Source organism: Myodes glareolus, chromosome 1, assembly GCF_982192425.1.
Source record: "Myodes glareolus chromosome 1, mMyoGla1.1, whole genome shotgun sequence".
Classification (NCBI taxonomy): Eukaryota; Metazoa; Chordata; class Mammalia; order Rodentia; family Cricetidae; genus Myodes; species Myodes glareolus.
This window is the reverse complement of record NC_142026.1, coordinates 87,412,318-87,425,994: the sequence shown is the minus strand read 5'-3', so window position 1 is coordinate 87,425,994 and position 13,677 is coordinate 87,412,318. Positions and strand designations below refer to the sequence as shown.

The 13,677-nt window shown below is 47.9% G+C and overlaps 1 protein-coding gene across 3 annotated transcripts in view; it reads left to right on the top strand.

Annotated features, from left to right (window-relative positions):
• Positions 1 to 9,279, top strand: part of Scml4 (Scm polycomb group protein like 4) — a 106,023-nt gene extending 96,744 nt beyond the window's left edge. For all 3 annotated transcript variants that reach the window (XM_085690855.2, XM_085690858.2, XM_048425051.3), the window contains 2 exons: positions 4,306 to 4,451; positions 5,968 to 9,279. In XM_085690855.2, coding sequence (XP_085546981.1) covers positions 4,306 to 4,451; positions 5,968 to 6,093 — 272 coding nt within the window. In that variant the 3' untranslated portion in view covers positions 6,094 to 9,279. The remainder of the gene's footprint in view (positions 1 to 4,305; positions 4,452 to 5,967) is intronic.
• The last annotated feature ends 4,398 nt before the right edge of the window (positions 9,280 to 13,677 follow it).

Below are 13,677 nucleotides of genomic sequence, written 5' to 3'. Positions count from 1 at the left end.
CAAAGACCAATTATCTGTGTGCTCGTGGGAATGCATAAGACAGAAAGAGATCCGCAGATGTGGTACCTGTACTTCAGAAGGGGCCGGGGAATTGCTTTTCAACCCTGAGTCTGCCGGTGGTCTATTTTTCTGTTAACCATGAATTTGGCTTCAGGAGCAACAAGACTTAATTATATACCCATTCATCAGTGGGTCTCACTTTTCACATCCACAGCCCACAGGAAGCAGCCTGATCAAGCACTGCTTTCCCCAGCGCCAGGGAACGCGGTGGGTAACGAGCATTGCGCATGCTCTGTTCACACAGGAGCACGATTCATTCAATCCATCATGGCTGACGGTTGATCTGTCACATCTTCCTGCCCTTACTGGGTCGGACTGGACACATCTGTCTTTCTGACACCTTCCCAGTGGCTGGAGCAGGGTGTGGTGGTGTGTTGATTTTTCTCTGTGAGTACAGACCTGCCCAGGCTTTGCAAACCCGTTGCTGGAAAGTTCCGTTTCCCTCCTCCAATGTGACTTTATGTGTTTTGGATGAGGAGCAACTCTTGAGCCGTGCCTTAGGTGACCTGCTGTTCTGTCTTGTATTCCTAAAAGGCCCCTCAAAAAGACTCCTGAGCTACCCTGACTGCTCTTCCACCATCCTGAAAAGCGGGGAAATGCCCACAGTTGGCACCAAGTCCTGAGCATGGAGAACACTTGCTTCAGTATCTGCTCTCTACAGCCTTCCCTGAGAGTGCCCTCCTCAAAGACAGGAGCCCTCTGCTCAGCTGCAGACAGTGGCTGCTGTTCCTAACCTCGCTCATAGGACCTCGGGTCTAAGCGCAGGATCTTATCAGTGGGCCGGACTTTCCCTCCTTCCTGCCAAGTCTAGCAAATTAGATTTGACCTCTGCTCTCATCACTTCAGAATCATTCTCGGGACTAAAGACTTGCCGCCTTTGTAGTCAGGACATCTATTACCACCCTGATTAATAGCCATGCTCCCGTGGGCGGGCCCTGAAGACAGATGTGATTTCTGTGATTCTTCAGCCCCATGTTGAGTGCAGATGTCTCTACATGAAGAAAAAAAATTATCTTTCACTAGTGTGCATCAGTGTTGGAAGGCTCTGGAGAGCATTAACAGTTTCTCAGTGAGATGCCTGGTACCAAACCTCCTTATGGGACTCTTCCATGTCCAACAGGGAAAGGTCAGCGGGGGGGAAAAAAAAGTCAAAGTAAATCCAATTTTCAGCTAGCACAGATTCAGAAATGTGATGGTTTGCTTGTCTCAGTACATGAGCGCTAGGTACTTCTTAGGCTCAGCGAAAGAGGGAGGGGAAGCATGGAAGAAAACTGCTTCCTCCTAAGACTTAGAGAAGGCACCAGCTTCTCCGCTTCTGGAATTATCCTATAGAGATACTGCTGTTTGTTCAGAATCGTGGTCTTTTTTCTAGCCTTGAAGCACAAATCACTTCCACAAAGCTAGCATGTTTCTGCAAAACATACCGATCCAGGTCACAATCATCAAATCCACGCTCCGAGTCTACTTATTGTCTGCCCAGCTGTGGAAGGGTCAATGTAATATATGACCCTGTAATGAGAGGGTTTGGGTTGTATCGTTCACCACAAACCTCTCCCAAGACCAAGTCAGGGGAGCAAGTGCTTGGTACATGATTGTGAAATGAACCTGGAGGATTCTCAGGGAATTAAAGTCTAAAGGTTACAGAAAAGTACATGAGTGATGGTTCTGAAAGGATGTGGGAAGCATCCTAGGAGGAGAAAGAAGAGCCCGAGAGCAGATGGGGAGGCAGATGATAGCAAGAGGAATGGCCATGGTGATCACAGGGGGCCTGATAACGGTCTCTGAGCTGCAGGCTCTTGTGTTTTCTCTCTCTCTCTCTCTCTCTCTCTCTCTCTCTCTCTCTCTTTTTCTGTGTGTGTGTGTGTCTCACTGTCTCTGTCATTTTATTCATGTGTATGTGTATACATGTGGCTATGTCATGTACCCGTACATTTGTGTGTGAATGGCACTCTGTCATTGTACACAGTCATTGTACACATGCGGAGGTTCAAAGACAACCTTGGGTGTTGGGTCCTTGCCTTCCCACTTTGTCCAAGGCAGGGTCTGCTTGCTGTTCTCTGCTATGTACATCAGCCTAGCTGCCTCACAGGCTTCCAGGGAATCTTCTGGCCCCCACCTCTTCCATTCTTTTAGGAGTCCTGGGACTACAGACACTTTTGCTATGAATCTTCTTTTTATGTCAGTTTAAGGGATTCAAACTCAGGTTCTCACGCTTGTACGGCAAGTGTTTTAGCCACCGAGCCATCTCCCCAGCTCCTAATCCCTGGGCTTTGATGGTTGGTGGGGTATCAGTGGGAAGGAGAAGGGTAAATAGGGAAGCAATAGGAAAGTGGGCCATAAACAGTGTTCCAGGTGGATGTGTAGGGCGCCTTCTCTCTGGGGAGCACCTGTGGTAGGTTGACCAGAAGGCCCAGTGCTTGCTCAGTTCAGTACCAGTAACCAACCTCTCTGGCTAGAGAACGCTGCCATGGTCTAAGATAAACTGTGGTCTAATCATAAACAGGTGAAGCCCCAGGGTTTGTCTGTAGGTCCCCCAGCCCAAAGTCCTTCCTCTGTGTCTAGGAAGGAAAGGTACTAAGGAATCACAATACAGTCCTTGACTTGGCAATACAGTGCATAGGCAACGGGGACTCAGAGGGACCTTGAGTGGCAGATGTCTACAGACACCTCTCGATCTCAGGGACAGCCTGAGGCAGAGCCAGTCATGCTAGACAGAAAAGAGCAGAACCAAGGAGACTCATGGAAAAATTGTTTCAGGGGATAGGTGTATGGATGTACTTCTTACTTTTCTCATTCCTGTGAACGAATACTTAACAAGAAGCAGCTAAAGAGAGACAGGGCCTATGTCAGCTCACAGTTTTGGGGTACATCTCCTTAGGACATGTTGGGCCTGGAAGCAGAAGTTGTGTGAGGTGGGGCAGTAGAGTGTGCTCCATTCTGGGTGGACCAGAAAGCAGAAAAGAGGGAATGCTGGTGCTGACCTGGCTCATAGCTAGGGATTCCATTGTAATGATAAAACACCAAGGCCTAAAGCAACTTAGGGGGAAAGGGCTTAATTCATCTCACAGCCCGTGGTCATCATCCAGGATAATTATGGAGGGCACTCAAGGCAGGAACCTGGAGAAAGAAACTGATACCGCGACCATGGAGGAACGCTGCCGAGTGGTTTACTTGGCCTACTTGCTTATAGCCCCGAGGACCACCAGCCCAGGGGTGGCACTGCCCACAGTGAGCCGGCTGGGTCCTCCCACAGCAACATCAATCAAGACAATGCACCACAGGCTTGTCTACAGACGATCTGGTGGGAGCATGGTCTCAAATGAGGTTCCTTCTTCCAAATGACTCTAGCATGTATCGAATTCGCATTAAAACTAAAGCGCACTGGCTTTCTCCACCATTACCCTATTCAGTCTGAGGCCCCAGCCTCTGGGTGGAGCCACCCACATTCAAAGTGTGTCTTCCTTCCCTTCTCTCTGGACATGCTTCCCAGAGGTGCAGCTCCTGGGTGATTCTAAATTCAGTCATGCCGACAATAGAGATTAGCCACACCATTAGCAGTGTGAGTTAACCAAAGATTCATCAGGGAGGGCGGGGAGAAAGGCCAGCAGGAGAGGCATCCTTCTAAGGACTCAGAAGAACCTAGTGCTGGCGAGAGAGGAAGCAGTCAGATCACATCGACTTCCTCTGAGACCAGATATAGGTGGACCCTCCAGGATTGCTGGAGGTGAAGTGACAGATTAGTCATTCTGCAAAGTCCAAAACTGAAGGCCCAAACACATGGTCCCCTGCCATCTCCAGAGGACCCAGAGAGGGCCCAGTATCGCTTGGTCCCATAGCAGGCAGAGGCCCATTTTACTAACACTTAGCTCTCAGCTCACCAGCCCCAGTTACCAATACCCAACTATAGCAGACTCCAGGATAGACCCCAGCAGACAGAGCCCTGGACAGAGGGTCTGGAAAGCTAGGCTGAACCAGAATTTCTGTTTGTGAAGGACAAAACCTTTTCCAAAACTTCCCTCCCTGCACAGCACGGCACAGAACAGGTGCTTTCCTCTGCCCCTTGCTCTTGCTGAGCAGCCAATGACAGAATTCACCCGTCACAGGGTCACTTGGCCATGCTGTGGACTTCAGAGCACTAAAGACTTCTCCCAGGCCAGCTAGGGGTGCTTAGGCCAAGTAGGCAGCACCAGGTGAGGGATGAGTTTCACTGGCTCATGGTCCCCCTTCTCTGCTCACTCCTTCCAGCCTCGAGCCCCTCTCCAGAGGTGCAGGATGCCAGGCGACCAAGCAGCAGAAACCCTTCTACCTGGACTGTGGAGGATGTGGTTCGGTTTGTGAAAGATGCTGACCCTCAGGCTCTGGGGCCTCACGTGGATCTCTTCAGAAAACATGTATGGAAGTAGTGGGTCTGGAGGGAGGGCCCGGGAATGGGGTGTGTGGAAGGAGAGAGGAGTTCAGGATCCCCCAAATGCTGGCGATCGGTCTTGAGTGAGCCAGAGATGAGAGACAGAGGCAAGCACAGACTTGTCAGAGCAGAGCAACCCTCAGTTTTCTGTTTCTAAGGGATATTTTTCTCTTCTGTTCTCTCTCTTGGGCCTTGACTGCTTTTCTGCCCACATATCCATCCATCCATCCACCCATCCATCCACCCACCCACCTACCTACTCACCCCCACCCATCCATCCATCTACCTACCCATCCACCCACCCTCCCACCTACCCACTTACCCCCACCCACCCACTCTCCATCCACCCATTCATCTATCCATCCATCCACCCACCTACCTACCCATTCTCCCCCACCCATACATCCATCTACCCATCCATCTACCCACCCATCCACCCACCTACCTACCCATTCTCCCCCACCCATCCATCCATCTACCCGTCCATCTACCCACCCATCCACCCACCCAACCTGCATGCATCCAACAGTCATTTGTAGCATACCTGCAATACTCCAGGCAAACTGTGATCCAGCCTGTTCTTACTGCTTAGAGCAGTGGTTCTCAACCTTCTGACCACTGTGACCCTTTAATACGGTTGTGACCCCAACCATAATATTTTTCATTCCTAACTATAATTTTGCTACTGTTATGAATCATAATGTAAATGTCTGTGTTTTCCAGTCATCTTCGGCAACCCTTGTGAAAAGGTCATTTGACCCCACAAGTTGAGAACAACTGGCTTAGAGGGTTAAATGAGAAAATACACATTAATACGTTACATGAGGCCTCACTCATACATAACCTTCATATAAATGTTAAAATCACTTAGCTCCTTCTGAAATATATAAAGTGAGGAGAGAGGTAATAATTAATTTGTTACTTGTTCAGCCTACTGTATTAATTTTGGATTGAAGGTATAACAAATTGTACAAATTCAGGGCCTAAGACAATGGACTTTGCTTGTCTTCACTTCTGTGGGTCAGGTAGGGTCTCGCCAGGGTTTCCACAGGCTGAGATCCATGTGTTTGCAGGGATACAGGTTTGGATTTTAAGATAAATCTGCTTGCCCTTCCCAGCTTCGTGATCCTCTTTAAAGCCAGGAGCATCAGTCAGGGTCCCCTCGGGCTGACCTGCCTGTGGATGGATTTAGTTGGATGACAAAAATGATCATCCATGGGATAGCAGGAATGTTGGTGAAGTTATTTTAGATTCCTTCCGCCGGGAGCAGTCGGGACTCTGAAAGGTACAAAGTATTAGACGACTTCTGGGAGGGACAGGAAAAGGAGGGCATCATGTATGTCTGCTTGAGTTGTTCCCAGAGGCTCTCCCAGAACCAAAAGCATATGCTCCCTCACTGACTCGCCTGCCCTTAAGTTGCCTGCTTAGCACAGCTTGACCGGAGCTGCCATTTGGCTGCCCTAACTGCCATCTGGGTTTTCTTTTCCCGACCCTGCCCCCAGGAGATTGACGGCCATGCCTTGCTGTTGCTGAGGAGTGACATGGTCATGAAATACCTGGGCCTGAAGCTGGGACCCGCCCTCAAACTCTGCTACCACATTGAGAAGCTGAAGCAAGCTAAGTTCTGAAGTTCGCGGAGTCATCTTCTGCCTGACCAGCACCCAGCCAACGTCACAAGTAGACTGTCTTCTCAAAAGCAACACCCACAGAGACTTTTTAATGAAATGTGTGCATCTTTGCCATTTCTAACATTCCAGATGGCCCCTTTCAAAGGCTCAACTGTGTTATTGATTTGCCAGAAAAAAAAATCACAAAAGCCTATTACATTTAGTGTCCCTGACATGCTGGTCATCTTTATAGGTGCTATTTGTGTCATGACAGAGTGGATAACTGAACGCTATCACCCACAGAGTACCCCCGAGGGGGCCGTCAAAGTGAGAGAAGGACCTTATCCTTGGAGGGGCTCTGGTGTGGCCCGTGGCAGGAGCGCCCTCTCCCTGTTCTGGGGACCCACCAGCATGAGCCCCACTGGAGTCAGCTCTGGGGTGACTGCCTCGCCTTGCACTATCTGGAAAGCTTGAAGGTTTTTGCTCGCTCAAAGAGAAACGAGGAAAAGATGTTTTCTAGTCCTAGCTACTGAAGTCCTCCATTGCTCCACCAGAGGGCAGACTACTAATGAGATTTCAGCACGCAGACGGCGGTGGCCTGCCCTTTCAGACTCAATGGCTGGGCTTCTATAATCAAGACCTGGCCTGCACAGGGAAAGGGGACCAATTCCATAGCTAGCACCCCAGATTGCCACTTGAGAAGGAAGTGTGATCTGGAGGGTTCCAGATTCCCTATTGACTGACCGACGAGGTAAGAATTTGGACACGACTGTCTGCCTAAACAAAGATTTGGAGCCCCTTCCTTCCCAGACTCTTGCTGCGGGCTGAGATGGTGGCGTGCAGGAGAATCTCAGTGACATTTTGCTATGGGCATTTCTTGAAGAAAAAGAAGGGAGAAGAAAAACTGTCTCAACAACGCGTGAAATAGGAGAGCCCTGATTTCGGGTTACGTGGCTGCATTCTGTAGCTGAGTCTATGGCTAATTTTTCTAGTCTCCAACAAATACACAGACGTGTTTTTATTGGGCTTAATTCAATTTACAAATAGGTTTTCACTCCTTCACTGTGAAATAATAAGAAAAAAGAATTGATTTTCTACCCTTTGCAGCTGTGTCCAGAGAGGGACGGAGCCACGGTTTACTGGGCAGAAGGGTGACCTCTTTGCTGCTATTCTTTGTCAAGTGCTTTCCTTTTGTTTATTTAGACTAGAGAACTCCTGGGCAATCCTTTTTCTTAAAGGTGGATCTGGGGAGGGTGGGGGTCAAGAGTAACTCGGGGTCTGCCACAGCCACAATGTGAATTGGAAAAGGCGTCTCCCCTTGGGTTGCAGCCTAAGCGAGGTCTCAGCTGGCAAGGGAGCTGGAGGGGTTTTGACCTCTCAGCTCTCAGCCAGATGTCCTGCTCCAGAAAAAGAAAGGTGTGGCCACTTGCATGGAGCCACCTACTGTACGGATCAGCTAACATGTAGGCGAAGACCACAGGAAAGATCCATGCTGTGCTACGGGACCCACTTTGATGGTCCCTGTTTGAAGAAGTGTGGCAGGTCACTGCAAGATCTTTGCTAGCTATACAGCGGTGGTTGGACTTGAATTATGACAGAGAAGGAGAAGAATGTCCCAGAACTTCCCACTGAATGGAAACTTGATCAGGTTTCAGAGGAGCTTGATGTCTCTTAATTTTGTATGTGACAAAATGACCTTGAATCAGACCTTGGGGAGAATCTTTAAGATGTTAGAAGCAAGGAGCAGACTGCCTTGCGGACTGATCGCTAGTGCTAGGTGCCGCTGCTCTGACGTTAGGTCCTTGTCTCAAAGAGCGGCACGTAATTCCTGTCGACAGAATTGCTGGGTGAAAGTAGGGAGATCTGGAAAAATCGCTCAGCTCAACTGTTTTTGCCCTGTCCCTGTAGACTCCTGGTACCTCTTCCAGGGACTGTAAGCTTCCCAAATGTCCTGCTTACCCTTACCAGTGGCTCCCTGGTGTCCCCAAGTTAACATATGCCCAAACAAGTCAAAGAAACCTCAAGGAGCTTTTGAAGGAGAATTAGGACCTAGTTCAAGTCTAATGGGGACTGGAGCTGTGTCCCCATACAGGGACTCCCAGTCAGGTGCTGTCTTAGTTCACACGAAGCCTTAAATTAGCTTGACTGCAGAATCCCAGACATTTAAGGTTTGGCCAAAATATTTAAAAATTAAGAAACCAAGAAGCCATTTCATTATTCTTGGCATGAAGGCTGCAAGGCTGCAGAAGAACCAGTGGAACCAATTCTTCTTGCCTGTTTTTGCATGGAATCTAATTAGCCGACCACATCATTGTAGCAATGCTGCAATCATAATTAATTTTCATCCTTCTCAAAAACCTTGTCAAACAGGGCAGCTAAATAGCTTTTCAAATGTAAAACATGCCAGGCCATTTCCTCTAAACAGACCTTAAAGGTCAGGCCGTGGCGGTTACTCTGGCCCAGATGGGAAGGACTTGAACTCACATTTGACAGGTAGCTCACTTGCTGTGCCATCTGCCCAGCTTTGCTTCAGGTTGTGGTGAATAATGGTCAAATTTTGCATAATTCCAAATTAAAGAGTGCGCATGCTCCAAACATTTCCAATTACATTTGTCTGTTAAGCACTTGGAGAAAAAGAATCGAGATACTTCTGTTGCCTAAAGCATTTTTAATGTTTTATGAAACACATTATTCCCTTTGTGAAGATTTTAGATAAAAGTCATGGTGTGTGTGTGTGCGCGCGCGCACGCATCTGTTGATACTGGAGTTGAAAAGTCTAAGGAAGTGGTTGGCAGTGAACCATGTTCTTAAATATCTTTCCAGCTTTGTCATGTGGAGGCGGTGCCCAGTTTAGCCCTCCTCCTGGCTGTTACTAGGTGTTTCCTCTTACTGTAGCGGGGCCTGTTCTGTGGACAGCTAGATGACCAGAACAATTCTGGTTTCTAGACTTGTTCCTCTCACGTGGCTGATATGACCGGCCAACCCTGAGCATCTGGATGCCTGAGGAAAGGGCACCCTGGGGAGCTGCAGGCTGAGAGCGGCTGCCTAAGGTCTCAACCATGTCTACCAGGAAAGGCACGGGCCTGTTTTCTCTTTTCAACCGTGTCTACCAGGAAAGGCATGGGCCTGTTCTCTCTTTTCAATGGAAGTGTCAATGTTATTTCTCTCTCAGTAGAAATAAAGGAGCAGAGGACTCCTCAGATAAAACTGTGTTCAAATTAATATCTTGGGAAGGGATGCTGGGCTGAGAGTTTGAGAAGCAACCAGAACACACAAAAGTAAACGTTTGGTAGGAAAACAATAAAAATTGTGGTGACAACCCTGCCCATTACAGGGCCAGAACCTGTTTTCATATCTGCATGCTGTTACAGAATACTTCTTAACATTGAAACTGCTTAAATTAAAAAAAAATAGATTCTCTTAGGAAAGTTTTGTTGAACCTTGGAAGAAAATTGGAAACACCCAATGTTCTATTTGAACACTGTCATCATCAGAAAGTCCTGAAGGATGCTCTGCTCTCTCCCTGGGGAACAGAGAGGTCTTCCTACGCATAAGCTACGGGATTTGTGCTCTTATGGCCTCCCACCTCCCCAGCGGGGCCAGGCTCACAATGTTGTTTAAATCAGAGATAAAGACACGGACTGTGAAGGAGTAGATTTTTTTAAAAATTGCAACATCTTGTTAAGAACAGGGGTGCCAAAAAACAAAAACAAAAACAAAACCAAACCCAACTCTGCCTTTTGTGTGTGTGTATGAGAGACAGAAACACATTAGGAAATTTCCTGCTGTGTTGCTATGTGACTTTATTCTCAGTTCCATAAGAGAACCAGACTGGGAACCCCTGAGGGAAATCCAGCAGATGGTCAGATGTCCAGAGGCACAAACATCCCTGCTTCCATCCTGCCAAGTCAACAGCAGCTGTCCAGCAGCCCCACTCCCGGGCATGGATGCTGGAGCTCCAGCCCCCTCCACATCCTTCCCTCTGAGATTTAGCCTCATCCCACATGATTCCTTCACGGACAATTGGAAGCTGGGTTTTGGGAAATCTAGTATTTACTTGAAAGAGGATCACTCCTATTTATTGCCACCAGTTAAAGATTATGGCAACATGTCTGCTAACAATTTGCTTTGTGTAATTTTGTTCTAATGCTAATAAGCAACAGCTGGGACACTTCCTGCGCTAACTTCCTCTGTGGTTACAGTACAGCCATCCCACAGGCTCCACCAAGTGCTGAGCACACACACGGGCCCGGGGATGCTGTGCCGGGCAGCCGCCGCACACTTCCCCTAGCCGTGCCCCTCACCTACGTGCTAAGCTTCGTACCTCGAGACCTGGGGTTTCTTGGCACGCTTAGCATGAGGTAGAGAGGGTAGAGGTGAAGAAAGACACCATATCCCAGTCAGGGGTTGATATGACACAGAGAGGACAGGGAGATGACAGGCGTATATCAGGGTGGAGAACTGGTTTGATGATGACTGAATCATGATTCTAGATACCATGGGAACAGCAGCATCTTTCTGTCTAAACAGACCCAAGAGCCACTCAGACTTGCTTGTCAACAGCTTGACTACACAACATGAGCCCTGTGGCTCAGTGCTTGGTGCTGAAGACCACACCCCTTACCAGTCCCCACTTTGAACATACCCATAACTTGCTCCTTCGCTTCTTCCAATGACAGAGAGTTCCGTGTCCATTCCCCACCCCACCCCACTCTTAGGAGCAGGCTTATGACTCTGTTGGACAGTTCTGGTTGTTTAAAGAAAAGTTACTTCTCAGGGAGACACAGATGTCTGTGAGTTAGACACGAACATCTGAGGCGAGGCCAACTCTGACATCTTTGTCTTTGGTAGAGTTTCTCCATGCAGTAGTCAAATATATAACACAACAGACATTGGCTAGCTCATCTCACAACAAACTCCCTTTCTTTGCAGTAGAAGAGTGTCCACCTTATAACAGTTCCACCCCGCTGTTGTAGTTAGGTCGCTGTTGCTGAGGTGAACACCATAACCGAAAGCAACTTGGGGAGAAAAGAAGTTCTTACATCTTGTTGTTCAGCATCATAGTCCATCACCAAGAGAGGTCAGGGCGGGAGCTCAACCATGACAGGAGCTGATGCAGCGGCCATGGAGGGGTGCCGCTTACTGGTTTCTTCTTCCTGACTTGTTCTCTCTGCTTTCTCATATACCCACAGGATCACCAGCCCAGGAGTGGCACCACCCCAACTGGGATGGACCCTCCTACATCAATCGCTAAGAAAATGTACTACAGACTTGCCTACAGGTCAACCTCCCACCCACGCCCCTTACATCCCAAGACAATGTCTCACTAGATAGCTCTGGCTGGCCTGGAGCATAGACCAGGCTGGCCTTGAATTCACAGAGATCCACCTGTTCTGCCTCCTGAGTGCTGGGGTTAAAGACACATACCACCACACTCAGTTGTTAATTATTTCATGTATATGGGTGGTTTTTTTTTTCCCCTGCACACCAAAAGAGGACTTCAGATCCCATGGGACTACAGTTACAGATGGTTGTGAGCCACCACATGGGTTCTGGGAACTGAACTCAGGACCTCTGGAAGGGCAACCAATGCTCTCAACTACTGAGCCATCTAGCCCCTCTACAGGCCAATCTTAAGGAAGGAAGCATTTTCTCAGCTGAGAGTTCTTCTTCCTAAATGGCCCTAGCTTGTGTCAAGTTGACATAAAACTAGTATAGCAGTTTAAATAAGAATGTCCCCCCTCCATAGACTTATATATTTGAATGCTTGGTCTCCAAGGAGTAGCACTGCTTAAGAGGATTAGGAGGTGTGGCCTTGTTCGATACAGTGTATCACTAGGGGTAGCTTTTGGGGTTTTAAAAACCCAAGACAGGCCCAGTGGCTCTTTCTCTCCCTGCTGACGGCAGATTCAGGTGTAAAATTCTGAACTACTTCTTGGACAACATGACTGCCTGCATGTCACCATGCTCCCTGCCATGATGACAATAGACTAAATCTCTGAAACTGTAATCCAACCCCAGTTAAATGTCTTCCTTTTAGGAGCTGCAACAGGGGTTGGAGAAATGGCTCAGCAGTTAAGAGCATTGGCTGCTCTCCCAGAGGACCTGGGTTCAATTCCCAGCACCCACATGGCAACTCACAACTGTCTGTAACCCCAAGATCTGATACCCTCACACATACATGCAAGCAAAAGATCAATGAAAATAAAATAAAAATAAATAAACTGTATTTTAAAAAGGAGTTAATGTGGCCATGGTGTCTTTTCACAGCAATGGGACAGTGACAGTGACTAAGATAACAGGGCACCGGACATGTCATAGTCCTCAAATTCATCAGATCAATTATGAAAAGAATAATGAAAAGAATTGTAGTCTCACCAAAAAGGAAAAAGGAGTTGCAGGAAGAATTTACTATGTAGTTATAGATCTGACTATGTACACATAAGCATTTGAACTGCACATGCTTGGAAGAATAAAGCTAGGTGGCCACATGCTACATTCACTGTGAGAAAGACCCTTAGAGATGCTGAGGCCCTTTGATTAAAAACAAACAGACAAATCTGTAATTGATGCTAGGAAGATAAACACTCTGCCACAGGTTTAGGAAAGAGCAATGCAGTTTCTGAACCCACACAAGCTTGACATCATGGGCCCGTGTGCATGCCAGAGAGAGCATGCATTGTGAATTAATGCAACTGAAGTGCAGAGGGTTAGAGGACGTGGCACAGGGAGATGGCGCTGCTGTCAGAAGTGTTCCTTTGAGGAACCATCTAGCAATGATCTATTTAGAAATCAGACCCCCAAATACACACAGTGCATAGTGTATCCAGCTTGCTTAGATAAAGTCTGGATGATGCCGTGGGTCATGGGAGCCTGAGACGTGGACAAAGCAGACAACGCCCAGCATGTGGCAAGGTGCGTACAACCAGCATGACACTGGGTTAGGTACTTACTTATAGTTTCCTATCTGCTCCCAGATAGAACGAGATTTTGTTTTTCAATGTTAACACAGTAAAGGAAACAGAGGCCATTTACTAGAAAGAGAAGCACTCCTGATCGTGAGTGGGCGATGCAGGGCAAGGCCCAAGCTCCAAAGCCTAGATTGTTCTCGAAGCCTCTGATTCTGTATCTGCTAAAACAAGAGCGCCCAGAGACAGGCTCACAGGAGAGGTCCCAGTCTTCACTTGTTCTGGGCCCTGGTTTTACTAATAGGCTCATTCTGCCCGACTGCCTCAGATTCTGAGCGGCCTGGTGCCCTATGGCAAGAACCGCAGAGCAGTAGCTGGTTGTTTTCAGTTTACTGGGTTGTTGTTTTTTTTTTTGCAATTTTTTTTTTTTGAGACAGGATCATGCTGGGTAGCCCAGACTGGCCTCAAGTTCACAGTCTGACCTCTGTCCCCTTCCCCGGGGTGCTCTGAGATCACAGACCTGTGTCACCATGCCCAGCTACAGCTTTACCTTGATAACACCTTCTTTTTTTAAAAAACAATTGTTTATTTATTAAATGTATACAGTATTCTCTCTGCATGCTAGAAGAGTGAACCTGATCAAATTACAGATGGTTCTGAGCCACCATATGGTTCCTGGGAATTGATCTCAGGACCT